We start from the raw sequence: 27,994 nt of genomic DNA, 5'->3' as shown, positions 1-27,994 counted from the left end.
CTGATTTAAGAAACATTTGCAGTGGTCTCTTAATTTTTTCCACAGCTGTATGTACCAGTACAGAGGAATAGGCCAACAAGTGATATATGTTTCAGTAAGATTGGATTTTTAGCATTAATAGCAATGGTTATTAATTGTACTGCAGGGATGGAACGTAAGTCGAAGAAAATTTAGGTTGTGGTGGCAGCTGCAGAGAGGTATTTGGGTGTGTGAGACTTGACATCAGAAGAGTTACAGGTAGGGTGGTGTTAATTATTATGAATATATATATATATATATATATATATATTTATTTATTTATTTATAATTTGTGAGTAGTGTTAGATGGTAGGGTATTTATTTATTATATATTTTTCAAGCAGTTGTACTCCAGTCTAGTAGGTGGCGGTAATGCAACATATTGGATGCCAACCGCCGTTAAACCTCATCAAAGAAGAAGAAAAAGACTCAAGGCTGGAGACTATCTTCAGCAAATATGGTTGACAAAAATACTAGGATGGAAGCGAATGTAAATAATTGTAACGTCATAACGAATCATGCAAAAAATGTACAGTTGAGAGGAATATGTTAATGTTGAGACAAACGATTACGCAGATTTTTTTGTCAAAGTTAATTGACGAAAATCGCTATTTAGCAAGCTAGCTGACTGGCTAGCTTTATTGGCGTTGTGACATGAGTATGAAATTGTAATACTGGTTGTTTAATGTTTTAGGGACTCCTGAAACAACCACCAAACCAGGCTGTCGTCTTGTGAAACAGTGGATGTAAAGAATCTAGCTAGCTAAAGCATTTAGTGCAAATTGAATGTACAATTTTGTAAGCTTGCCTTGCTGATATTTGCTATGCAATGGAGCTGAAGTAACGTAGCTAGCTAACTATTTTCTTGCTTATTGTGTAGTAGTGGAGGATAAAAAAATACCTGTATGCTTATGGATGTGTAGCTAGCTATGTAGCCGATCGTTGTATGGACCCTAAAACGTTTGGTATAAATATTAGTTCAGAACCTAGCTATGAACCTCAGCTATCATAACTGGTTGTATCAACCTCAAAACAGTCTGAATGACATTAATGAAGCCTATGGATTGAGTAGAATATTTAACTTTGTGCCAATGATGCAAGTCCTATATACATGTAGTTATGACCATGCATGAGATCCCCACATTGTAGCCTGTACATTGAATATATTCACTGATCATGTACTCTACCTTGGCAAATAAAGGTGCAGTTCATGTATGAATGTCTGTGAGACATTCTTTTTCAGTCATCCAATCCCAGGAGTATAAAACTTAACACTTTGTCTGCATGTATCTATTAAAATTATACACTTCAACAGTGTTTACCAATCCTGGTCCTGGGACAGCAATGGTTACACATTGTAACTATACAATAGACTACAAACATGATTTAACTAGTTAAAGGCTGATTTGTAATTCATATATACAGAATTTAAAAAATGTACACTACCCTTCCTATGCATCATGTAAATACTCTAAACGGTTCATCTCACTATCTAATTTCCTTCATCGGCATTGATCTGAGGACACAGGATAGGTGTAGTTTTTCATTAAATGAGACATAATTTCAACCAGTAGAGAATGTGAAACACTATTTAAAAGTTAATTATCCAAGTGTTATAAATACATAATACATGCATTATAAATATTATATTCTAAATACAAGTTCAATCTGTACTTCAATGCACATCTGGTGTGCATTATAAAAACAAAGAAAGAGGCAGGTAGAGGTAAGAAAGAGGTAACCAGGGCCAAAAATAACTTGAACGTGCATTACTATTCACCCCCCAAAGTCAATACTTTGTAGAGCCACCTTTTGCAGCAATTACAGCTGCAAGTCCCTTGGGGTATGTCTCTATAAGCTTGCCTGGTCCGTGAGTTTTGGTGGGCGGTCCTCTCTTGGCAGGTTCGTTGTGGTGCCATATTCTTTCAATTTTCTAATAATGTATTTAATGGTGCTCCATGGGATGTTCAAAGTTTCTGATATTCTTTTATAACCCAACCCTGATCTGTACTTCTCCACAACTTTGTCCCTGACCAGTTTGGAGAGCTCCTTGGTCTTCATGGTGCCGCTTGCTTGGTGGTGCCCCTTGCTTAGTGGTGTTGCAGACTCTGGGGCCTTTCAGAACAGGTGTATATATACACTGAGATCATGTGACACTTCGATTGCACACAGGTGGACTTTATTTAACTAATTATGTGACTTCTGAAGGTAATTGGTTGCACCAGATCTTATTTAGGGGCTTCATAGCAAAGGGGGTGAATACATATGCATGCACCTCTTTTCCGTAATTTATTTTTTAGAATTTTTGGAAACAAGTTATTTTTTTCCTTCCACTTCACCAATTTGGACTATTTTGTGTACAGTCGTGCTCAAAAGTTTTGAGAATGACACAAATACTAATTTTCACAAAGTCTGCTGCCTCAGTTTTGATGATGTCAATTTGCATATACACCAGAATGTCATGAAGAGTGATCAGATGAATTGCAATTAATTGCAAAGTCCCTCTTTGCCATGAAAATGAACATACTCCCCCAAAAAAACATTTCCACTGCATTTCAGCCCTGCCACAAAAGGCCCAGCTGCCATCATGTCAGTGATTCTCTCGTTAACACAGGTGAGAGTTGACGAGGACAAGGCTGGAGATCACTCTGTCATGCTGATTGAGTTAGAATAACAGACTGGAAGCTTTAAAAGGAGGGTGGTGCTTGAAATCATTGTTCTTCCTCTGTTAACCATGGTTACCTGCAAGGAAACACGTGCCGTCATCATTGCTTTGCACAAAAAGCGCTTCACAGGCAAGGATATTGCTGCTAGTAAGATTACACCTAAATCAACCATTTATCAGATCATCAAGAACTTCAATTGTTGTGAAGAAGGCGTCAGGGCGCCCAAGAAAGTCCAGCAAGCGCCAGGACCGTCTCCTAAAGTTGATTCAGCTGCGGGATCGGGGCACCACCAGTGCAGAGCTTGCTCAGGAATGGCAGAAGGCAGGTGTGAGTGCATCTGCACGCACAGTGAGGCGAATACTTTTGGAGGATGGCCTGGTGTCAAGAAGGGCAGCAAAGAAGCCACTTCTCTCCAGGAAAAACATCAGGGACAGACTGATATTCTGCAAAAGGTACAGGGATTGGACTGCTGAGGACTGGGGTAAAGTCATTTTCTCTGATGAATCCCCTTTCCGATTGTTTGGGGCATCCGGAAAACACCTTGTCCGGAGAAGACAAGGTGAGCGCTACCATCAGTCCTGTGTCATGCCAACAGTAAAGCATCCTGAGACCATTCATGTGTGGGGTTGCTTCTCAGCCAAGGGAGTGGGCTCACTCACAATTTTGCCTAAGAACACAGCCATGAATAAAGAATGGTACCAACACATCCTCCGAGAGCAACTTCTCCCAACCATCCAAGAACAGTTTGGTGACGACCAATGCCTTTTCCAGCATGATGGAGCACCTTGCCATAAGGCAAAAGTGATAACTAAGTGGCTCGGGGAACAAAACATCGACATTTTTGGTCCATGGCCAGGAAACTCCCCAGACCTTAATTACATTTTACATTTTAGTCATTTAGCAGACGCTCTTATCCAGAGCGACTTACAGTTAGTGAGTGCATACATTTTTAATCCCATTGAGAACCTCAAGAGGCGGGTGGACAAACAAAAACCCACAAATTCTGACAAACTCCAAGCATTGATTATGCAAGAATGGGCTGCCATCAGTCAGGATGTGGCCCAGAACTTAATTGACAGCATGCCAGGGCGGATTAAAGAGGTCTTGAAAAAGATGGGTCAACACTGCAAATATTGACTCTTTGCATAAACTTAATGTAATTGTCAATAAAAGCCTTTAACACTTATGGAATGCTTGTAATTATACTTTAGTATACCATAGTAACATCTCATAACACTGAAGTAGCGAACTTTGTGAAGACCAATACTTGTGTCATTCTCTAAACTTTTCACCACAACTGTATGTCCATTACATGAAATCCAAATAAAAATCCATTTAAATTACAGGTTGTAATGCAACAAAATAGGAAAAACGCAAAGAGGGATGAATACTTTTGCAAGGCACTGTATGTAAGAATGCTGTTCATTGACTATAGCTCAGCCTTCTACAGAGGACCAAACTCTGCAATCTAACATTCCCATCAATCCTCTGCTCTCAGCTTCAAAACCACCGATTGGACAGGAAGTGTCACATGGTTCAGCGAGATGGACAGCTGGTGGTGAACAAAATCACCACTGTGGGAGAGGTGAGAAGGGGGGAGGTAAGGGGGCAGAGTGTATGTTTTTACATTGTGCTCTTTGAGAAGGATTTCTATCTGAGGAATTTTAACCGTGTGTGTGTGTGTAGGAGGTGAGGAAGCAGACTGTGTCGTACCCTCTGTCCTCTCTGAAGGGGTTAGTGTGTGAGGGATCTAACCTGCTGCTGCTGAGGGTCCTTGCTCTGAGGAAGAACGTTTTCAGGTCTCTCCAGAGATGTTCAATCGGGTTCAAGTCCGGGCTCTGGCTGGGCCACTCAAGGACATTCAGAGACTTTTCCCGAAGCCACTCCTGCGTTGTCTTGGCTGTGTGCTTAGAGTCGTCCTGTTGGAAGGTGAACCTTCGCCCCAGTCTGAGGTCCTGAACGCTCTGGAGCAGGTTTTCATCACGGATCTCTCTGTACTTTGCTCCATTCATGTTTCCCTCGATCCTGAGTAGTCTCCCAGTCCCTGCCGCTGAATAACATCCCCACAGCATGATGCTGCCCCCATCATGCATCACTGTGGTTTTATCACACCAGAGAATCTTGTTTCTCATGGTCTAAGAGTCCTTTAGGTGCCTTTTGGAAAACTCCAAGCGAGCTGTCATGTGCCTTTTACTGAGGAGTGGCTTCAGTCTGGCCACTCTACCATAAAGGCCTATCCCATCTCCACAGAGGAACTCTGGAGCTCTGTCAGAGTGACCATCGGTTCTTGGTCACTTCCCTGACCGAGGCCCTTCTCCCCAAATTGCTCAGTTTGGCTGGGCGGCCAGCTCTAGGAAGAGTCTTGGTGGTTGGAAACTTCTTCCATTTATGAATGATGGACGCCACTGTGTTCTTGGGGACCTTCAATGCTGCAGACAGTTTTTGGTACCCTTCCCCAGATCTGTGCCTCGACACATTCCTTTGACCTCATGGCTTGGTTTTTGCTCTGACTGTCAACTGTGGGACCTTTATATAGACAGGTGTGTGCCTTTCCAAATCATGTCCAATCAATTGAATTTACCATAGGTGGACTACAATCAAGTTGTAGAAACATCTCAAGGATGACCAAAGGCAACAGGATGCACCTGAGCTCAATTTTGAGTCTCATAGCAAACAGTCTGAATATTTATGTAAATAAGGCATTTCTGTTTTTTATTTTAAATAAATGTGCAAACATTTCTACAAACCTGTTTTTGCTTTGTCATAATGGGGTATTGTGTGTAGATTGATGAGGGAAAAAATGTATGTAATCAATTTTAGAATAAGGCTGTAATGTAACAAAATGTGGAAAAAGTCAAGGGATCTGAATATTTTCCAAATGCACTGTATGTGCGGTCAGAGGGAGCTGGGGTGCAGGCAGCAGACGGTGGGAGAGGAGGTTGTGGAGGTGTTTGGGGTGGAGAGGACGGTCGACTCGGTGGAGGAAATCCCAGCCACGTGGCACTGCTACTTCCTGTCTGATAGATAATGACATAATTTACACTTACACTATTACAGACTACAAAGGGAAGCACAGTCGCAAGCTTCCCAGTGACACAAGCCTACCAGACGAGCTACACCACTTCTATGCTCGCTTCGAGGCAAGCTACACTGAAGCATGCGTGAGAGCACCAGCTGTTCCGGATGACTATGTGATCACGCTCTCCGTAGCCGATGTGAGTAAGACTTTTAAGCAGGTCAACATTCACAAGGCCGCAGGGCCAGACGGATTACCAGGACGTGTACTCCGAGCATGTGCTGACCAACTGGCAAGTGTCTTCACTGACATTTTCAACATGTCCCTGACTGAGTCTGTAATACCAACACGTTTCAAGCAGACCACCATAGTCCCCGTGCCCAAGGACACTAAGATAACCTGCCTAAATGACTACCGACCCGTAGCACTGACGTCGGTAGCCATGAAGTGCTTTGAAAGGCTGGTCATGGCTCACATCAACATCATTATCCCAGAAACCCTAGACCCACTCCAATTTGCATACCGCTCCAACAGATCCACAGATGATACAATCTCTATTGCACTCCACACTGCCCTTTCCCACCTGGACAAGAGGAACATTTACATGAGAATGCTATTCATTGACTACAGCTCAGCATTCAACACCATAGTGCCCTCAAAGCTCATCACTAAGCTAAGGATCCTGGGACTAAACACCTCCCTCTGCAACTGTATCCTGGACTTCCTGACGGGCCGCCCCCCAGGTGGTAAGGGTAGGTAACAACACATCTGCCACACTGATCCTCAACACGGGGGCCCCTCAGGGGTGCGTGCTCAGTCCCCTCATGTACTCCCTGTTCACCCATGACTGCATGGCCAGGCACGACTCCAACACCATCATTAAGTTTGCCGACGACACAACAGTGGTAGGCCTGATCACCGACAACGATGAGACAGCCTATAGGGAGGAGGTCAGAGACCTGGCCGTGTGGTGCCAGGATAACAACCTCTCCCTCAAAGTGACCAAGACACAGGAGATGAGTGTGGACTACAGGAAAAAAAAGAGGACTGAGCACGCCCCCATTCTCATCGACGGGGCTGTAGTGGAACAGGTTGAGAGCTTCAAGTTCCTTGGTGTCCACATCACCAACGAACTATCATGGTCCAACCACACCAAGACAGTCGTGAAGAGGGCACAACAAAGCCTATTCCCCCTCAGGAGTCTGAAAAGATTTCGGCATGGGTCCTCAGATCCTCAAAAAAGTATACAGCTGCACCATCGAGAGCATCCTGACTGGTTGCATCACCGCCTGGTATGGCAACTGCTTGGCCTCCGACCGCAAGGCACTACAGAGGGTAGTGCGTACGGCCCAGTACATCACTGGGGCCAAGCTTCCTGCCATCCAGGACCTCTATACCAGGCGGTGTCAGAGGAAGGCCCTCAAAATTGTCAAAGACTCCAGCCACCCTAGCCATAGACTGTTCTCTCTGCTACCGCACGGCAAGCGGTACCGGAGTGCCCAGTCTAGGTCCAAAAGACTTCTCAACAGCTTCTACCCCCAAGCCATAAGACTCCTGAACAGCTAATCATGGCTACCCGGACTATTTGCACTGCCCCCCCACCCCATCTTTTTACGCTGCTGCTACTCTGTTAATTATTTATGCATAGTCACTTTAACTCTACCCACATGTACATATTACTTCAACTACCTCAACTAGCCGGTGCCCCCGCACATTGACTCTGCACCGGTACCCCCCTGTATATATAGCCTCCCTACTGTTATTTTATTTTACTTCTGCTCTTTTTTCTCAACACTTTTTTGTTGTTGTTTTATTTTACTTTTTTACTTTTTTATTTTAAAAAAAAAATGCACTGTTGGTTAAGGGCTGTAAGTAAGCATTTCACTGTAATGTCTCCACCTGTTGTATTCGGCGCATGTGGCCAATAAAATTTGATTTGATTTGATTTTGATTTACACCAGACCAGAGAGACCCAGGCCCTACAGGGCACCACTGCTCCTGCCATCTCTTTCTCTCTGTGTGATGTTATATCCTGTTCCCCTTTTGGTACATGGCCAGCCGAGTGCAGGTGTGCTCTCCCGTCACCATGAACCTACTGCTGCTCCCACCCCAAACACACACATGTACCCAAACACACACACGTACCCAAACACACACATGTACCCAAACACACACATGTACCCAAACACACACATGTACCCAAACACACACATGTACCCAAACACACACACGTACCCAAACACACACATGTACCCAAACACACACATGTACCCAAACACACACATGCACCCAAACACACACATGTACCCAAACACACACATGTACCCAAACACACACATGTACCCAAACACACACATGTACCCAAACACACACATGTACCCAAACACACACATGTACCCAAACACACACATGTACCCAAACACACACATGTACCCAAACACACACATGTACCCAAACACACATATGCTCACATACAAAGGTGTTCCCCTGTTTTCATGTTCATGTGTATGTATGTGTTGTGTGTCAGAGGTGAGGGATGATGAACCTGTGTTTGAGAAGAGGCCTCTAGCCTGGGAAGAGGATATGCAGATGCACTCCAAGTTTCGGGACAGAAAGGTGTCTTTCCCTACATCCTACCACTTACCCCCTACTCTCTTACTCTTAAACCACTAACCCCTAGGTTTCCAACATTATCTGACGTGTTTGTGTGTGTGACAGGAGGAGTTGAAGGCGGAGCATGCCACGTACCTGCGGCAGCACCCGGAGCTCTGCGCCATGATGGCCGACTTCCTGCAGTTCCTGTTACTACGGAAACCTAGCGTTGTCTCTGTGTTGTCTTTGTGTTCGCCCGCAAGTATTTATCCCCCTGCGCCTCCCGCCGACCCTCGGGGAGCACCTTCAACACCTCATCCTGAGGATACACACGGGGGCTGTCTCAATAGTCTGAAGTAGATTCCTCTCCATATTTCCTCTCCTTCATCTGCACTGACCTGAATGGGTTGGGTAGGTTACTTTCTAATCTTTGTAATCCGTTAGTTACTAGTTACCTGTCCACAATTGTAATCAGTAATGTAACTTTTGAATTACCCAAACTCAGTAATGTAATCTGATTATTTTCTGTTACTTTTGGATTACTTTTCCCTTAAGAGGCATTAGAAGAAGACAAAAAGTATCCATCACATTTATTTTTAAAATGTTCCTACACACTCCAACACTCAGACAATTTACAAATGAAGCATGTGTGTTTAGTGAGTATGTCAGATCAGAGGCAGTAGGTATGACCAAGGATGTTCTCTTGATAAGTGTGTGAATTGGACCATTTTCTTGTCCTGCTAAGCATTCAAAATGGAACGAGTACTTTCAGGTGTCAGGAAAAATGTATGGAGTAAAAAGTACATAGTTGTCTTTAGGAATGTAGTGAAGTAAAAGTAAAATGTTTCTCAAATATAAATAGTCAAATAAAGTACAGATACCAAGAAAAACTACCTAAGCAGTACTTTAAAGTATTTTTACATAAGTCCTTTACACCACTGGATAGTGGTCTCTGACTTGTGGTCAGACTCGCTCAGGTGGAACAAACTTAAACCTTTTTTCAAACCTGAATTGAATGTAATTGAGGAAACAGAAAGGTGTCATAATGTTTTTTTTGTTTGTATTTTTGCAATCAACCTTTGTGAATTAAAACATATTCCAAGAAGTAATCATCTAGTTTTTCAAAAGTATCTGTAATCTGATTACAGTATTTTTGCTGGTAATGAAACTGATTAGTTCAATTACAAAAAATCTCTTTCACCTGTCCCATATACAGGGTTGGGGAGTAACTGATATGGGACAGGTAAAAGCAATGTGATGTATGCTTGCAGACAGTGCCTACTAGAGATTTGCATTGACTTGTCCAATTAATTTATGTCAGTACAGATGGAGTGAAGAGAGGAAGTCACTTGTTGAGATGCAGCCCAGTTCTCTTTAATGCATTCCTTATTTCATCTGAGTGACAACTCAGGTTTGGGCAGTAAGGCGTAGCAGTTGTTATGAAGGAAATGAGATGGGGGGGATTTTACTAGATTATTGGGACATAAATTAGGAATTAGAGTTCATTTTTAGCTGTGTGTGGTATCAATTGGAATTTTAATCAAGCATAATTTTTATTGAAGCAAAATGTGCTTTTGTGGTTGTGTTGATTATACTTAATACATACAACAACAAAGGCCTTATGATTATCTCTGTACCCAGAAGAAGGATGACGACAATTTGTGAGAACTTTTTCTTCAATGCGTCATGTTACTGTACAACCACGCCCATTGTCATGACATACTTCCTGATTCCAATCATAAAACAGTAGAGAAGAAGTAGAACCGAAAGAAACGGGACAGCTCGAAGAGTGAGGTGGTATTTCTTATTTTTAATACATTTTGCGTACAGTGTATGTCACAGTTGAGTAAATTGACTGTTATCTTTATTTAGTCGTGTCTTCTCTCAGTGGCGTCTCATTAACTGACTACGTAGTTTCATTAGTAGAAGAAGCCAGGGGAAAATACTAGCTCAGCCGACCCAAGGTGAGTTTTGTCCGCTTTTAAAGTTTATTTTAAGTTCTTATCCATTACAACAGTCAAATGTTGTATTACTGTTGAATTACAAGTTGATTTAACATGGTGTAAACATTTTTTGCATAGTATTTGCGATAACAAAAGTACAGAGTAAGCTATTCTGCCAGCAGCACAAATGATGACGTCACGGTTATGCTTATTCAAAAATAAAAGTCCGCAGTTCAACACATCAATTATCATTAGCTGATTAAACAGATACAGAATTTTTATCAATGGCCAATGTTCTACCTGTCTCCGCTAAAGTGGGGTGGGAAATACACTACAGTTGGGTCTGTGGAATCTATATATGGTGTTATTTCATGGGGGACTGTGGTCTAATGCCGCATTCACGTTATGTCAAATTAATGTAAGATATTTGCGTAAAGCGTCCTATTGCTTGATTCTGATACTTCTCAAGTGGGTAACTCGAGTTTCCGACGTCACGTGAATGTGGCATAATTACCCAGGAGCACTTTATACTCCACCCATTCCATTGGCCACAACTCAGTAGGGTCTGTAAAAACCACAGCATCACTTTATGTAAGGCAGGGTTTCCAACTGCCGGCCCGCGGGCCGAATTTGGCCCGAGGGTGGTTTTATTTGGCCCCACAAGTTTTCTGAGCTTTTAGTTTGTTTAATTTTAAATGTTGGACATAAAAAAACTGTGAAAACACCAGGAAATCAGCTCCAAATGATTTTAATTTAAATCTGTTCCCAAGTATTTCCACGCATAGTAGAGAGACGTGATCATATACAAATGTAAGCAAGGTTTGAAATTATGTTTTAGTCAAATATATCGGTTTAGGCTTCTTGCGGTCAATCTAGTTGGTGATCCCTGATGTAAGGTCTTTATACTAATCAAATATATTTTGTTTTTCAGGGGGGCTTTGTCAAATGGCTGGTTATTACTCAGTCTGTCTTGTTATAGACATGCATTTAATCCTGCATGTTATATTAATTCCAAAACAATAAATTAATTTACTATTGTGTTAAATCTCAGTTAGAAAAACAAAGCATTCTAAAAAAATTTAAATAATGTTTTGCTTCCAGTGTGAATTAAAAGGCCATTCCATGCTAGACTTTCATGCACTCTTGCCTTGCCCTAATGGAGGTGCCAAATACTGATTATTAGCAGGTGATTAGTTGAGAACTGCTTCAAAGACACAATGATGGACTGGCATTAATCTGACCTAGATTAATCTAATGGGGATGAGCTGGCTGCACCTTTACACATTTAAATCAGCCCGAGGGCAGCCTTGACATGTCCCAAAAAATGCATCAGGTCAATCGCTTGGCCTAACAAATAAAATATATTTTTGGCAGTATCCCAGTAAAATCATGTTGCTATAGATTCACCCCAGCCTTCCAGTGATTTTCTTGAGCCCACCTTGGTCGCAATCAAAAGGTTTGCCTCTTGTACTTGGTTTTGGACTTTAATGGATCATATAGCCCATCTATATGTATCCCATGTACAGTGTATTGCAGTGGAGGGGGTGGAGAATGAAGTGCTGCTGGATATTTACAAGAGCTGGGAATTGCCAGGGACCTCACAATACGATATTATCGCAATACTATATGTATTGTGATTCTCACGATTCTATATGTATTGCGATTCAATACTGTGATTTGATTGCCATTCGATGTTCCAAACATATTGCTCACCGTATGTCTGCTGCAGAGGGACGAGAGAGACATGAGAAAACGAGTTTTGATTTTCTCTCTACAACCCAATATTTATCCCATATACAGTGTATTGTATTGGGGGCTATGGAGGGGGTGGAGAAATAAGTGCTGCTGGTTATGTACGACACAGTCCCATTAAAAAACGTTACATATTTCATAAGTAGAGACCCTACTGAGGGAAGTTTTTATTTTTTCTCTACAAGCCAATAAGTATCCCATATACAGTGTATTGCATTGCAGTGAATGGAGTGGGTAGAATCACCAGCATGCCGTATTAAACCCGTTGCCCAGCACAAGAGACCAAGACGATTGAGTAATTCCAATAACATGTATTTGATTAAAAGTGTATTTCTTTAAATATAGTCTACACAAACACTTTCAACTTATCAGTATGTGTGTAAACTTTCAAAAGAAATGCTGGTATAAATAATACAATATTAAAAATAAAAGTATGTCAAATTATCAATTTTATTTTTTCAAAGGTGATGGCAATGCTGTGAAAAACAGTTGTACTGCACTAGTGCAAAAAAATAATATTCCCAAAGTTTAGCATGTCTTTGAAGGAAAATAAATCTGCATCTGTGCTGCCAGCATAATATCCTGCTGCTAGCAGAAACCTTGCCACTTCGTTGCTACTGGTGTTGAGGCTGAAAGACATAAACTCAGCAAAAAAATAAAGGTCCCTTTTTCAGGACCCTGTCTTTCAAATATAATTCGTAAAAATCAAAATAACTTCACAGATCTCCTGTGGAATGGTTGTTAAGACACTAACAGCTTACAGACAGTAGGCAATTAAGGTCACAGTTATGAAAACTTAGGACACTAAAGAGGCCTTTCTACTGACTCTGAAAAACACCAAAAGAAAGATGCCCAGGGTCCCTGCTCATCTGCGTGAATGTGCCTTAGGCATGCTGCAAGGAGGCATGAGGACTGCAGATGTGGCCAGGGCCATAAATTGTAATGTCCGTACTGTGAGACGCCTAAGGCAGCGCTACAGGGAGACAGGACGGACAGCTGATCATCCTCGCAGTGGCAGACCACGTGTAACAACACCTGCACAGGATCGGTACATCCGAACATCACACCTGCGGGACAGGCACAGGATGTCAACAACAACTGCACGAGTTACACCAGGAACGCACAATCCCTCCATCAGTGCTCAGACTGTCCGCAATAGGCTGAGAGAGGCTGGACTGAGGGATTGTAGGCCTGTTGTAAGGCAGGTCCTCACCAGACATCACCGGCAACAATGTCGCCTATGGGCACAAACCCACCGTCGCTGGACCAGACAGGACTGGCAAAAAGGGCTCTTCACTGACGAGTTGTGGTTTTGTTTCATCAGGGGTGATGGTCGGATTCGTGTTTATCGTCGAAGGAATGAGCGTTACACCGAGGCCTGTACTCTGGAGTGGGATCGATTTGGAGGTGGAGGGTCCGTCATGGTCTGGGGCGGTGTGTCACAGCATCATCGGACTGAGCTTGTTGTCATTACAGGCAATCCCAACGCTGTACGTTACAGGGAAGACATCCTCCTCCCTCATGTGGTACCCTTCCTGCAGGCTCATCCTGACATGACCCTCCAGCATGACAATGCCAGCAGCCATACTGCTCGTTCCGTGCATGATTTCCTGCAAGACAGGAATGTCAGTGTTCTGCCATGGCCAGCGAAGAGCCCGGATCTCAATCCCATTGAGCACATCTGGGATCGGAGGGTGAGGGCTAGGGCCATTCCCCCCAGTAATGTCAGGGAACGTGCAGGTGCCTTGGTGGAAGAGTGGGGTAACATCTCACAGCAAGAACTGGCAAATCTGGTGCAGTCCATGAGGAGGAGATATGCACTGCAGTACTTAATGCAGCTGGTGGCCACACCAGATACTGACTGTTACTTTTGATTTTGAACTCTCCTTTGTTCAGGGACAAATTATTCAATTTCTGTTCGTCACATGTCAGTTGTTGAATCTTGTTAGGTTCATACAAATATTTACACATGTTAAGTTTGCTGAAAATAAATGCAGTTGACAGTGAGAGGACGTTTCTTTTTTTTGCTGAGTTTATGTACAAATAGTTTGGCCTGCAGCATCCCACCCTGCATCCCACTGCTGGCTTGCCTCTGAAGCTAAGCAACGTTGGTCCTGGTCGGTCCCTGGATGGGAGACCAGATGCTGCTGGAAGTGGTGTTGGAGGGCCAGTAGGAGGCACTCTTTCCTCTGGTCTAAGGAGATCCTAATGCCCCAGGGCAGTGATTGGGGACATTGCCCTGTGTAGGATGCCGTCTTTTGGATGGGACGTTAAACGGGTGTCCTGACTGTCTGTGGTAAATAAAGATTCCATGGCACTTACCGTAAGAGTAGGGGTGTTAACGCCGGTGTCCTGGCCAAATTCTCAATCTGGCCCTCATACCATCGTGGCCACCTAATAATCCCCAGCTTCCAATTGGCTCATTCATCTGTCTCTTCCCCCTGTAACTATTCCCCAGGTGGTTGCTGTAAATGACAATCTGTTATCAGTCAACTTGCCTGGTAAAATAAAACAATCTATGACTAGGAAAAAACTCATCAGGTAAAAACACATGTTGACATCCTATCTATAAAACAATATGAACTCGCTGAGCTCACATCCAGTCACTCACCTCCCCTTCATTCATTCATTCATTCATCCATCCTTCACTCATGACTGTGGCCTGTGAGTTTCTCATCCTGTCATCCAGGAGTTATATAGAGGCTGTTCACTTCTCATAGCCTTTTAGGAAGCCTTCCTCCTGGGCATCTCCTCATACCTGACCCAGCAATAATGGACCAACATGTTGGCTATAAGCCTCCTCTCCTCTCCTCCCCCCTCTCTCTCTCTCGCTCTCTCATAGCCCTGTGCAAGTGGATGTTGCTGTCTGGTCGGGGGATCCAGTGTGTGTGATGGACCTGCACCTGCTGTCCCGTATTGATGAGGAGCTGGACTCCTCTGAGGTGGCTGCCCTGTGCTTCCTGTGCAGAGATGTGCTCAACAGGAAACGCCTGGAGACGGTGAGGGATAGGGATCACATATAGAGGGCTAAAATAGAGATGAATGGCCAATCCTAACCTAATTCTCTGAAATTATTTGATAATAGGTATTAGGAATGTGGTAATAGCGCATCCTAGCCCTCAAGCAGACTATGTAGTTAGTTTATGCCATATTGCTGTGCAATCCTTTCAGATGTTACAAGTGCCGAATGGAAACTGGTGAAAGGTGTAACCAAAACCATAAATTGAATTTGATTTGAAAAATACAACAGAATGTACATTGGATCCCCAGAGCATAGCACTTAAAAGCTTGAATTAAAACACTTGTTTTCAAAGTGGTCCATGGCTATAGAGAGTTTCCTATCATCCGTCCATTCCTTTTATATCAGTGAAGGGGAGTGTGCAAGTGTAGAGAATTGGAACCTAGCCCCTGTCTAATCCTTCGTGGTCTGGCTTCAGGTGCAGGATGGGCGTGACCTGTTCCTGAGGTTGCAGGAGAAAAGCCTGCTGGAGGACCACTACTTCCTGTCCCAACTCCTCAATGTCATTGGTCGACTGGACCTGCTCCGCCTCCTGGAGACGGACAGCAGACAGCCGGAGCAAACGGCCCACACCCAGACAGACGCATGCCCTGCCCTCTCACAGTACAGGTAAGCACAGAGGTGTGTGTGTGTGACTGCATTCTCACAACAATGGACCACATAGAACAGCAACACTGAACGGTCATTCTGGTAATTCACTGGTTGCATTACGTCTTTTTCTCTCTCTCTCTCTCTCTCTCTCTCTCTCTCTCTCTCTCTCTCTCTCACTCACTCACTCACTCACTCACTCACTCACTCACTCAGGAGGATGTTGTATAAAGTCTCAGAAGATGTAACTCAGGAGAATCTCACCAAGATTAAGTTTTTGCTGAGCAACAAACTGCCCAGAGGACGACTGGATCTCTGCACTGTAAGAACACCTACATGCTCACATGCACACACTCGGGCACGGTCCGACCTAGCCCGAGCCCCACCTGAGCCCGACCCCTACCCAAGTCCGACATCATCACATAAATGAAATGAGGCCGAACTCGATTTTTAGAAAATATAATGTTGCCATTTCACCAGTAGGCTATATTGACTGTTGAGAACAAAGTAGTTGAGGCGGCAGCAGATTGAGAAGACGAGGAAGCATCTTTTCTAAGAAAAGTGAGTAGGCCTAGAAAACTCACCTTAGTTATGATCAACAACTGTTGATTGTGTCTTGACTTTATAAAACATCCATAGCTTTAGAAATTAGACAGATCTTGCTGCTGTTGCCCGTTTTCGAGTGTTTGTTTAATACTGATTACGTAATCCGAACCGATATCCAAGCCACACGCAACCACAACATGGACAAAGCAATTGCATTTTATGAATGTGACTGTTGTTGCTATGCTGTAATAAAGGCTTTACAACTTGATTTCTCTGGGATTTCAAAACATTTGTTTAGTGTTTACATTGATCCAAACAGTCAATAAACACCAACCTTTTAATCTACCAACACCTGTTTAGCACAGAATATGCCCACAGCGTGCGCTCCTCTTCCTCCTCCTTCTTGGTCTTGTATTTTTTCTTATCATTATTGCTATTATTATTATTATTATCATTATAATAATAAGTATTACTTTTTTATAATTACTAGGCCTAGTATGCTAGTAGCCTTGCATAATCTATCTATCCACCATTGAGCACCATGAGAGCTTGTCTTGTTATAGTCGTCTTTAAAGTCACTTAGGCCTACTTCATTTTATCTCAATCAATCATTCATTCATGTCACACAGCATGATTCATGCGTCTAAAAATGATAAAGCATTTTCTTTTGAAAATAAAATAAAAGAGCCTAGAATAATTCAACAATACACAAATACAGCAAAACTTGAATTAAACTCAGTCTCAAATAGCCGCCTGTCCTTTTTTAACAGCTGGACAACGGCGCACATTTCAGCAAATAAAAGCCTGTTTCAAATAAACGCCAGGTCTAAATGAGTTGCTTACGAGGTTGACCTTGAATTACCATGAATTGTTTAGGAGGTTTAATGTTTGATTTGTTACATTAAATAATTCAGTAATGACTTGACAAAATGATGTCAATCATCCGTTTTTATCGGCAGTGAGAAACTGCTAGCAATTGGCTCCTAACAGCTGAGAACTGCTAGCTAACTGGCAAGCAAAAATATAGTCAACAACTTCGGGAGTACAGACCCCCAGAAACTGTCCGATCGCCATCTAGTGGCGAAAGTAATAACCTTTTTTCATAGAGACATACTAAGACAAAATAAATGTGACACAGTGTGTAAATGATAACACATTAGTGCAGGAAATGAAGACATTTATTAAAATGCTGGAAGTGAATGCTAGAATGAAACAATTAACTATGAAAATGAGCAAAAGCTGTGTGCATTAAGGAAATGGACGCCTGGCTCAAATAGAAGCCTATCTCCAATAAGCGCCTGTTGTGTTCAGTGATTTAAGCAAATAAATACTGGACTACTAATTGAAGTTTTACGGTAAGTAGATTTTCTGCCTAACATCCACCATTTTAATAATCGCTCAAAAGCGCCATGTTGTGGATGCATGTTCTGAAATAACTGCATCAAGCCTAGGCCTGATTTAGGTAAACATTTGGATCAGTTATGGGTCTCCTTTCAATAGTTTACAAGGTCCAGAAAGGCCCATTAGCGGTGCAGTCATAGGGTGTATATTTGTTAGAATGTATCGGCTTCTCCTGATTCTGAGATGCGCTGCCTGTCTAGGTCTTGTGGATCATCATTCTCCCGAGTGCGCTCCAGCTTTTTTGCATCGCAATTTGAAACGTTTAATTAATCAGATAAATATGTTTAATCATTGCCACATTTCTCTGGCCCAGCCAATATTGAAATCCTGGTGCTGCAGCTGCTGCTGAGAGCAGTAGTAAAATGTGTGCTAGACATGCATTCTTTTTTTCTTTTTTTACACAGCGGGGCAAGCCCGAACCCGGCCCAAATCAATTCTCAGAGATTCAGGCCCAGCCCGTTAAAAGCCCGTCAGGCCCCGTCGAGTTCAGGCTGAAAATGGGAGCTCTATGGCTGCGTTTACATAGGCAGCCCAATTCTGATATATTTTTTTTACTAATTGGTATTTTACCACTCAGATCAGCTCTTTTGACCATGTAGCCTAACACACACACACAATTACACTCTCTCTCTCCTTCCCTCTCTCTTTCGCGCTCTTTCTGTCTCTATCTCTCTCCCCCCCTCCCCATAGACCGCCCTGGAGGTGCTGTGTGAGATGGAGAGGCAGGGGCTGCTGACAGAGGACAGACTGGACGAGCTACAGATGACACTGGAGGAGTGTGATACACAGCTGGCCCACACAGTACGGCAGCATAGAGGAGGTACATATTGACGCACGCATACACACACACACCTGGCTAGCAGGGACAAGTCACTCTCACTGTTCACTCTTCCCTCTCTCACGTCACTCTCTCTCTCACTGACTGATAGTTCAGTATTTATGCAGTATATAAAAATATATATATATTTTATTTTCATGTGGTTGCTGTTTTTCAGCAAGGGGCAGTCTGTCACGGCAGGAGTACACTGTTCAGCCAATCAGCAACCAGGAACAGCAACCAAGCACCTCCCACTGCTTCAGCATGGAGCAGAGGGCCCCCAGCCCCCCTCTGTTACTACAGAGCCTGTCTATATCAGAGACACAGCCCAGCCGTAAGAAACACACACACACATATATACACACGCGCGCGCGCACACACACACGTAGTTAAAGTGTGTTCTTGTCCTATGTCCATAGGTGAGCGTGGGCAAAGCGTGAGTGTGTACTCAGATTCAGGGATGGAACCTCAGCCTGGGTCTGGGCCTGACCAGGTAACCACTTCAACGATGCAACTTTGGAACACCTCTTGGGTTAGACAGTAGGGTAGACTTTTGACACCAGTTTATTTTTGTCCATGGTGGTAACTCTAGTGTGTGTGTGTGTGTGTGTGCCCAACAGATGGAGCGCTATTCCATGACCCATAAACCTCGGGGGACCTGCTTAATCATCAATAACCACCACTTCATAAGATTTTCAGATCTGACAGACAGAACCGGAACTGAGCAGGACGAGAGTAGGCATCCTCGCTCATTGGTTGATATTATGAGCCTGATCTCATTCAGTGAGGCCCATTGGCCAACCTGGATTTTTAATTCTCCCATCTCTCTGTCTCTCTCTGTGTCTGTATGTCCGTCTGTCTCTTGCTCTGTGTGTGTGTCTCTCTGTCTCTGTCTCTCTGTGTGTAGAGGCTCTGAATACGGTGTTCTCCAATTTGGGGTTTAGGGTGGAAGTGGGTAGCGACATGACAAAGAAGACCATGTTGGAGGCAGTACAGGAGCTTGGAATGCGGAGTCACTTACAGGCAGACGCTCTGGTGAGTAGTGAGGTCATAATTCTCCAGTCTCTTCAGGAGGTACAGTAGCTCTACTCTTGAAGCCCAATTGGACTCCAATGAATGAAAGTAGATTAAACTATTGTAATCCCTGTGTCTGGTCCTAGGTGGTGTGTGTGCTGTCCCATGGGGAGAAGGGGTGTGTGTTTGGAACAGATGGAGAGGAGGTGCCCATTCGCTCCCTCACACAACCCTTCACCAGCGAGCAGTGCCCTTCTCTGGTTGGCAAACCCAAACTGTTCTTCATCCAGGCCTGCCAAGGAAAGGGCTTCCAGCGAGGGTCACCATTACCCCCCCCCAGTAGGCGACAGGGGCAGTATGAGGCAGACGCCACCGAATCCGTCCCCTGCTATGCAGACTTCCTGATCGGTATGGCAACAGTGGAAGAGTGCAAGTCATTCCGAAACACTAAGGATGGTTCCATCTACATCCAGGAGCTCTGCAAACAGCTGGACTGGGGAGCGGACAGGTGAATTAGAGGGGAATGGGGTTAGTAGGTCTGGCATTAACCATAGAGATGTATAAAGATCATTACAAAGAAATAAGAGGTTGCCATTGAGGGATTCCACCATTTTAAAGGCCCAATGCAGCCTTTTGTATATCAATATCAAATAATTTCTGGGTAACAATTAAGTACCTCACTGTATAAGTTTTTCATTAAAATTGACAAAAAATTGCTTTTTTAGCAGAAAAGTATTTCTCAAGCAAGAATTGTGCTAGGAGTGTCTGGGAGTGGTCTGAGTGGGGAGGGGAAAACTGAAAACTAGCTGTTATTGACAGAGAGATTTAGAACTCTCTTTGTTATTGGTCTATTAACCAATTGACCGCCTAGTGATGTCACCAGGCAAGCCGAAACTTAATTTTGACTACACTGGGCCTTTTAAATAGTCAACTGGGTGGGAATTCAATGGGTTGGGAGCGATTAGCCAATGATCAGACCATTGTAGTCTTCTTCAAATTGGTTTGAATTCCCACCCAGTTGACTATTACTCCTAGTGCCACTAGAGATCCTGGTTCGAATCCAGGCTCTGTCGCAGCCGGCCGCGACCGGGAGACTCATGGGCGGCGCACAATTGGCCCAGCGTCGTCCACGGTAGGGGAGGGAATGGCCGGCAGGGATGTAGCTCAGTTGATAGAGCATGGCGTTTGCAAAGCCAGGGTTGTGGGTTCGTTTCCCACGGGGGGCCAGTATAAAAAAATATGTATTCACTAACTGTAAGTCGCTCTGGATAAGAGCGTCTGCTAAATGACTAAAATGTAAATGTAAAATGTTTGCCTAGTTTGTAAATGGCTTTATGCTATGTGACCGCCATCTAGTGGCCACAAAGGAATTACACACAATATTTGGTTCAAGATTCCAGCACTGCAGGTGGCGGTATGTCACAAATACAAGCTTTACACTTTTTTCAGACATCAGAAGAAAAAAAAGGACTCTTTTAAAATGGAGATGATGCTGCCTTTGCGGTCACAGACGCCATAATGGCAGATAAAATGTTGCGGTCTCTATATATCTCAACAGGTGAGAGCTGTATTGTGATGTGTATTTCCTGTTTCCTCTGTAGTGGGGAGGATATGCTGTCGGTGCTGACGCGTGTGAATCGTGAGGTCAGCAGAGGAGTGTTTAAAGACTCCAAACAGATGCCCGAGCCCAAGTACACCCTCACCAAGAAACTCTTCCTCTCCTACCTCTGAAAAACCTCTGGTTGGCTGACTTAAACCGTCAAATCTTGTCCCGCCTTCTGGACTAAGACACTTCAGAATGGCTGTCATGTCTTAACAGTAATCTATCATTCTCAGGAACCCTACCACAGCTTCCTCTGCCTTGGCCAAACTCCCATAAGACAGTGTGTTGAACATTAGTTGGCATGTCTGTTTTCCTGAAAGATGTTTTAAGCTCATGAGATTAATAACTTTTTCCATTAAATGCTGGCAATTGAGGAATGTTTACTTTATCTGTGGAGCAGAACTATAATACATGTGTATTCTATCACTGCTGGTTCTGGAGATGGTCAGTAAAATGGGTGTCTGTTTTTCTATTAGCCATGTTTCAAATTTTTTTAGTTCAAGATGTCTCTAATTCTGAGGAGTATGACATGAAGACTTCAGCAATCCAACTGTTGATCACATATTTATTTTCAGGTATAAAATATGTTAAGGTGAAAGGCAGGTAAGAAAACCCCAAAAAGGAAAGAAGATTAAATCACATAAAAACATGTAATATAGTAAAGCTTAAACAATGTGTTGATATATCAATTGCTTTGTTCTTGCTATGAAATATGAAAATCCACTTGTTTACAAAAGAATGGTGATTCTGAACTGTATCTTTCCCCCTCAATCTACACACAATACCCCATAATGACAAAGCAAAAACAGGTTTTTAGAAATGTTTACAAATGTACAGTGGGGAAAAAAGTATTTAGTCAGCCACCAATTGTGCAAGTTCTCCCACTTAAAAAGATGAGAGAGGCCTGTAATTTTCATCATAGGTACACGTCAACTATGACAGACAAAATGAGAAAAAGAAAATCCAGAAGATCACATTGTAGGATTTTTAATGAATTTATTTGCAAATTATGGTGGAAAATAAGTATTTGGTCAATAACAAAAGTTTCTCAATACTTTGTTATATACCCTTTGTTGGCAATGACACAGGTCAAACGTTTTCTGTAAGTCTTCACAAGGTTTTCACACACTGTTGCTGGAATTTTGGCCCATTCCTCCATGCAGATCTCCTCTAGAGCAGTGATGTTTTGGGGCTGTCGCTGGGCAACACGGACTTTCAACTCCCTCCAAAGATGTTCTATGGGGTTGAGATCTGGAGACTGGCTAGGCCACTCCAGGACCTTGAAATGCTTCTTACGAAGCCACTCCTTCGTTGCCCGGGCGGTGTGTTTGGGATCATTGTCATGCTGAAAGACCCAGCCACGTTTCATCTTCAATGCCCTTGCTGATGGAAGGAGGTTTTCACTCAAAATCTCACAATACATGGCCCCATTCATTCTTTCCTTTACACGGATCAGTCGTCCTGGTCCCTTTGCAGAAAAACAGCCCCAAAGCATGATGTTTCCACCCCCATGCTTCACAGTAGGTATGGTGTTCTTTGGATGCAACTCAGCATTCTTTGTCCTCCAAACACGACGAGTTTAGTTTTTTACCAAAAAGTTATATTTTGGTTTCATCTGACCATATGACATTCTCCCAATCCTCTTCTGGATCATCCAAATGCACTCTAGCAAACTTCAGACGGGCCTGGACATGTACTGGCTTAAGCAGGGGGACACGTCTGGCACTGCAGGATTTGAGTCCCTGGCGGCGTAGTGTGTTACTGATGGTAGGCTTTGTTACTTTGGTCCCAGCTCTCTGCAGGTCATTCACTAGGTCCCCCTGTGTGGTTCTGGGATTTTTGCTCACCGTTCTTGTGATCATTTTGACTCCACAGGGTGAGATCTTGCATGGAGCCCCAGATCGAGGGAGATTATCAGTGGTCTTGTATGTCTTCCATTTCCTAATAATTTCTCCCACAGTTGATTTCTTCAAACCAAGCTGCTTACCTATTGCAGATTCAGTCTTCCCAGCCTGGTGCAGGTCTACAATTTTGTTTCTGGTGTCCTTTGACAGCTCTTTGGTCTTGGCCATAGTGGAGTTTGGAGTGTGACTGTTTGAGGTTGTGGACAGGTGTCTTTTATACTGATAACAAGTTCAAACAGGTGCCATTAATACAGGTAACGAGTGGAGGACAGAGGAGCCTCTTAAAGAAGAAGTTACAGGTCTGTGAGAGCCAGAAATCCTGCATGTTTGTAGGTGACCAAATACTTATATTACAGCCTTGTGTCTTCTTGGGAATGTCCCTACAAGCACGGCACACCTGTATTTGGGGAGATTCTCCCATTCTTCTTTGCAGATCTTCTCAAGCGCTGTCAGGTTGGATGGGGAGCGTCACTGCACAGCTATTTCCAGGTGTCTCTAGAGATGTTCGATCAGGTTCAAGTTTGGGCTGTGGCTGGGCCACTCAAGGACATTCAGAGACTTATCCCGAAGCCACTCCTGCGTTGTCTTGGCTATGTGCTTAGGGTCGTTGTCCTGTTGCGCTTGGAAGGTGAACCTTCGCCCCAGTCTAAGGTCCTGAGCACTGGAGCAGGTTTTCATCAAGGATCTCTGTACTTTGCTTCGTTCATCTTTGCCTCGATCCTGACTAGTCTCCCAGTTCCTGCTGCTGAACAACATCCCCACAGCATGATGCTGCCACCACCAGGCTTCACCGTAGGGATGGTGCCAGGTTTCCTTCAGACGTGACGCTTGGCATTCAGGCCAAAGAGTTCAATCTTGGTTTCATCAGACCAGAGAATTTTGTTTCTCATGGTCTGAGAGTCTTTAGGTGCCTTTTGGCAAACTCCAAGTGTCACGTCTGAAGGAAACCTGGCACCAGAAATGTCTAAAAACCATTTTTTCACTTTGTCATTATGGGGTACTGTGTGTAGAGTGATGAGGGAAAAAACGAATTTAATCAATTTTAGAATAAGGCTGTAATGTATCAAAATGTGGAAAAAGTAAATGGGTCCATTTTTGAAAATTACAACCTTACCAATATGGAGAATGTAGTCAGTTTGACCATATGTCAATGTTAAGCAAGCTAGCTAACTTTATTATTAGCAAAGTTAGTTAGCTCACCACCAGTTGGCAAGTTGGAAATTTCAGATTTTCCTAGTTCCGACTTGGGGTGGCACTGTGAACACCAGCCTCTTCGTCAGGGTGTAATTGGGCTCGGGAAACTGCTCGGCCTGCTTGTAATCCTTGGCATTCTTATCCCAGTATTGCCCATCCTTTTGCCTCACGTCTCTATTGACATGCGTTAGGATGGTCAGGATGTCATCACCTCTAGAGAGAGCAGGAGATACACACATACCAGACAATGCAGACATTAACACCCAGAAAAGACAACAACTCACAACTCACTGCTCCCATAAAATACACATCGCCAGCAATGCATAAATTTCTGATTAGAGTCAGGGGACTTGTTCACTGTGAGCTAATAGATTTTATAGTAATATTATTCTAACCTTTACTTAACTAGACAAGTCCCTGGTTTACACCTGATAGTGTGTAGACTGGAGTTCTGAACAACACTGTTATTCTGTAGTATATGGTCAGTTTTGTATTGTCAGCTCTTTTCCTACTAAACATCTGCTTTGTTATGTAAGAATATTTTAGCCACTAGAACAGTAGTTCTCAAATGGTTTTGCTCGGGACAGAAATTGAACCAGGTTGTTTCAGTCACGACCCAATATTTTCATCGCGAAAAACAATCGCTTAAATACACTGCTCAAAAAAATAAAGGGAACACTTAAACAACACAATGTAACTCCAAGTCAATCACACTTCTGTGAAATCAAACTGTCCACTTAGGAAGCAACACTGATTGACAATACATTTCACATGCTGTTGTGCAAATGGAATAGACAACAGGTGGAAATTATAGGCAATTAGCAAGACACCCCCAATAAAGAAGTGGTTCTGCAGGTGGTGACCACAGACCACTTCTCAGTTCCTATGCTTCCTGGCTGATGTTTTGGTCACTTTTGAATGCTGGCGATGCTTTCACTCTAGTGGTAGCATGAGACGGAGTCTACAACCCACACAAGTGGCTCAGGTAGTGCAGCTTATCCAGGATGGCACATCAATGCGAGCTGTGGCAAGAAGGTTTGCTGTGTCTGTCAGTGTAGTGTCCAGAGTATGGAGGCGCTACCAGGAGACAGGCCAGTACATCAGGAGACGTGGAGGAGGCCGTAGGAGGGCAACAACCCAGCAGCATGACTGCTACCTCTGCCTTTGTGCAAGGAGGAGCAGGAGGAGCACTGCCAGAGCCCTGCAAAATGACTTCCAGCAGGCCACAAATGTGCATGTGTCTGCTCAAACGGTCAGAAACAGACTCCATGAGGGTGGTATGAGGGCCCGACGTCCACAGGTGGGGGTTGTGCTTACAGCCCAACACCGTGCAGGACGTTTGGCATTTGCCAGAGAACACCAAGATTGGCAAATTCGCCGCTGGCGCCCTGTGCTCTTCACAGATGAAAGCAGGTTCACACTGAGCACATGTGACAGATGTGACAGAGTCTGGAGACGCCGTGGAGAACGTTCTGCTGCTTGCAACATCCTCCAGCATGACCGGTTTGACGGTGGGTCAGTCATGGTGTGGGGTGGCATTTCTTTGGGGGGCCGCACAGCCCTCCATGTGCTCGCCAGAGGTAGCCTGACTGCCATTAGGTACCGAGATGAGATCCTCAGTCCCCTTGTGAGACCATATGCTGGTGCGGTTGGCCCTGGGTTCCTCCTAATGCAAGACAATGCTAGACCTCATGTGGCTGGAGTGTGTCAGCAGTTCCTGCAAGAGGAAGGCATTGATGCTATGGCCCGCCCGTTCCCCAGACCTGATTCCAATTGAGCACATCTGGGACATCATGTCTCGCTCCATCCACCAACGCCACGTTGCACCACAGACTGTCCAGGAGTTGGTGGATGCTTTAGTCCAGGTCTGGGAGGAGATCCCTCAGGAGACCATCCGCCACCTCATCAGGAGCATGCCCAGGCGTTGTAGGGAGGTCATACAGGCACGTGGAGGCCACACACACTACTGAGCCTAATTTTGACTTGTTTTAAGGACATTACATCAAAGTTGGATCAGCCTGTAGTGTGGTTTTCCACTTTAATTTTGAGGGTGACTCCAAATCCAGACCTCCATGGGTTGATACATTTGATTTCCATTGATAATTTTTGTGTGATTTTGTTGTCAGCACATTCAACTATGTAAAGAAAAAAAGTATTTAATAAGATTATTTCATTCATTCAGATCTAGGATGTGTTGTTTAAGTGTTCCCTTTATTTTTTTGAGCAGTGTACAATCTGGAAAACAATTTTTTATGCTATATTGATAGTAAATGTAGCACTTATATGGCAAGGGAAAAACATTCCCATCTTTCATTGTCAATAATAACATTTTGCCCAAATTCTTGATGAAGAATGTTAATAAACTCACTGGTTTGAGACCACAAAATCAACCAAAATAGCGCTGCTAATAGCTATATTGAAAATACTGTGATTGAAGAAAACATTTTCAGAGATTGAAGTTACACTATGCAGAAATCGCTCCACTATTTCCTGGTTGCTAAAACTCTAATAGTTCACCTAATTTCAGTTTATGTGACAAAATAAGATAGTCTTGTGTAGAGAATCATTGCACCACTGTGAAATATATTATATTAACCAAAAATATTGTTGTTTCAGCTCTTTGAAGATGGTGTACAAAACCGATAGTAAAAGACGCAACAACAACAAAAATAAGAACGGGAAGCTATGCTATATTGATAGTAAATGTAGCACTTATATGGCAAGGGAAAAACATTCCCACCTTTCATTGTCAATAATAACATTTTGCCCAAATTCTTGATGAAGAATGTTAATAAACTCACTGGTTTGAGACCACAAAATCAACCAAAATAGCGCTGCTAATAGCTATATTGAAAATACTGTGATTGAAGTTACACTATGCAGAAATCGCTCCACTATTTCCTGGTTGCTAAAACTCTAATAGTTCACCTAATTTCAGTTTATGTGACAAAATAAGATAGTCTTGTGTAGAGAATCATTGCACCACTGTGAAATATATTATATTAACCAAAAATATTGTTGTTTCAGCTCTTTGAAGATGGTGTACAAAACCGATAGTAAAAGACGCAACAACAACAAAAATAAGAACGGGAAGCAAAGAAATAGCGCACATAGAACAGATCTACCGCTTTAGACATGCTTTCAAGTAGAATGATATATCTATAACTCACATTTCTATGAGCATTTGGTCAGGTCACCCATAAAGTTACATATTGCCACTTTAAATTATTTAAAAATGTAAGTTCATTATCATTTCTACACACTTTTTAAACTGGTTTAAGTTCAGACTGGAGTATTTTTTCATAAAGAATCAATAAATAAACATTATTTTTACTCAGACGCCCGCGAGCCACCAGTTGAGAATTGCTGCTCTAGAGCATATATTCAATCAGGCTTCACCTGGGACAGCCCTGTTTGAGCTGTTCGCACAGAGTCTGGATGAACCAGAACCCCTGGTTTGGGTCTCTGAAGGACTTGTAGTCTTCAACAGTGGCCATGGCAACCAGGAAATCAGCATCAGCTGGAATGTAGATCTGGTGACTTGGATTTGCGTCCGCCTCCAACTCCACTCTAGCTTGGGTATCTTTCCCCCGACATGCCTGGATGAAGAACGCCTTGGGCTTGCCAATGAGGGTGGAGCAGTTGGTGCCTTTGAAGGGTGGAGAAGAGGTCATTGGTGGAGATGGGTTTGTCATCTGTGCCATAGATAACTCCTTTGTCACCATGACTCAGTACGCAGCAGACAAAGGCTTCGCCATGCTTCTCTTCACCAAACCTCTTCAATCCTTTGCTGGCCTGCACTGCTGTCTGGTCTAGGAGTACAGTCACCTTAAAACCAAGCCACTGGAACACATCCTTCAGAACATTTACAGGAAAGGCACACACACACAACAATTTCAAGACAAACACTAAACCAAGCCA

General features: G+C 43.4%; 3 protein-coding genes across 8 annotated transcripts; 2 read left to right on the top strand and 1 right to left on the bottom strand.

Annotated features, from left to right (window-relative positions):
- Positions 1 to 496: 496 nt before the first annotated feature.
- LOC311146953 (ciliogenesis-associated TTC17-interacting protein-like) lies at positions 497 to 8,652 on the top strand (the record flags this gene model as incomplete). The annotated part of the gene is made up of 6 exons (XM_084183567.1): positions 497 to 508; positions 4,183 to 4,269; positions 4,371 to 4,475; positions 5,584 to 5,707; positions 8,228 to 8,316; positions 8,419 to 8,652. 6 exons carry the CDS (start codon positions 497 to 499, stop codon positions 8,650 to 8,652), a joined length of 651 nt encoding a protein of 216 aa, XP_084039693.1.
- Positions 8,653 to 9,996: 1,344 nt separating this feature from the next.
- LOC311146758 (caspase-8-like) lies at positions 9,997 to 21,450 on the top strand. Of its 6 annotated transcripts, none has more exons than XM_084183327.1 (12): positions 9,997 to 10,086; positions 10,181 to 10,256; positions 14,830 to 14,986; positions 15,425 to 15,615; positions 15,811 to 15,916; positions 18,232 to 18,361; positions 18,537 to 18,692; positions 18,778 to 18,851; positions 18,979 to 19,093; positions 19,266 to 19,393; positions 19,519 to 19,880; positions 20,974 to 21,450. In XM_084183327.1, exons 3-12 carry the CDS (start codon positions 14,879 to 14,881, stop codon positions 21,101 to 21,103), a joined length of 1,500 nt encoding a protein of 499 aa, XP_084039453.1. In that variant the 5' UTR covers positions 9,997 to 10,086; positions 10,181 to 10,256; positions 14,830 to 14,878; the 3' UTR covers positions 21,104 to 21,450. The 6 variants fall into 6 exon arrangements, with proteins under 6 accessions (XP_084039453.1, XP_084039455.1, XP_084039450.1 ...); XM_084183329.1 differs by having other exon boundaries at positions 10,027 to 10,086; positions 10,219 to 10,256; positions 14,784 to 14,986; XM_084183324.1 differs by having other exon boundaries at positions 10,027 to 10,086; positions 10,165 to 10,256.
- A 1,784-nt stretch (positions 21,451 to 23,234) lies between these two features.
- LOC311146638 (caspase-8-like) lies at positions 23,235 to 27,798 on the bottom strand (the record flags this gene model as incomplete). The annotated part of the gene is made up of 2 exons (XM_084183169.1): positions 23,235 to 24,286; positions 27,473 to 27,798. 2 exons carry the CDS (start codon positions 27,796 to 27,798, stop codon positions 24,103 to 24,105), a joined length of 510 nt encoding a protein of 169 aa, XP_084039295.1. The 3' UTR covers positions 23,235 to 24,102.
- Positions 27,799 to 27,994: the final 196 nt, after the last annotated feature.

This window comes from Coregonus lavaretus (genome assembly GCF_964263955.1).
Source record: "Coregonus lavaretus genome assembly, chromosome: 19".
NCBI classification, from domain to species: domain Eukaryota; kingdom Metazoa; phylum Chordata; class Actinopteri; order Salmoniformes; family Salmonidae; genus Coregonus; species Coregonus lavaretus.
Note: the sequence above shows the minus strand (reverse complement) of the source record. Positions and strands in the feature narration are given on the sequence as shown.

Coding starts and splice junctions, on each gene's coding strand:
- LOC311146758 (XM_084183327.1), top strand. CDS start 14,879: ATGGACCTGCACCTGCTGTCCCGTATTGATGAGGAGCTGGACTCCTCT. Junction 14,987..15,424: donor ACAGGAAACGCCTGGAGACG/GTGAGGGATAGG, acceptor GTCTGGCTTCAG/GTGCAGGATGGGCGTGACCT. Junction 18,693..18,777: donor ATCAGAGACACAGCCCAGCC/GTAAGAAACACA, acceptor CTATGTCCATAG/GTGAGCGTGGGCAAAGCGTG.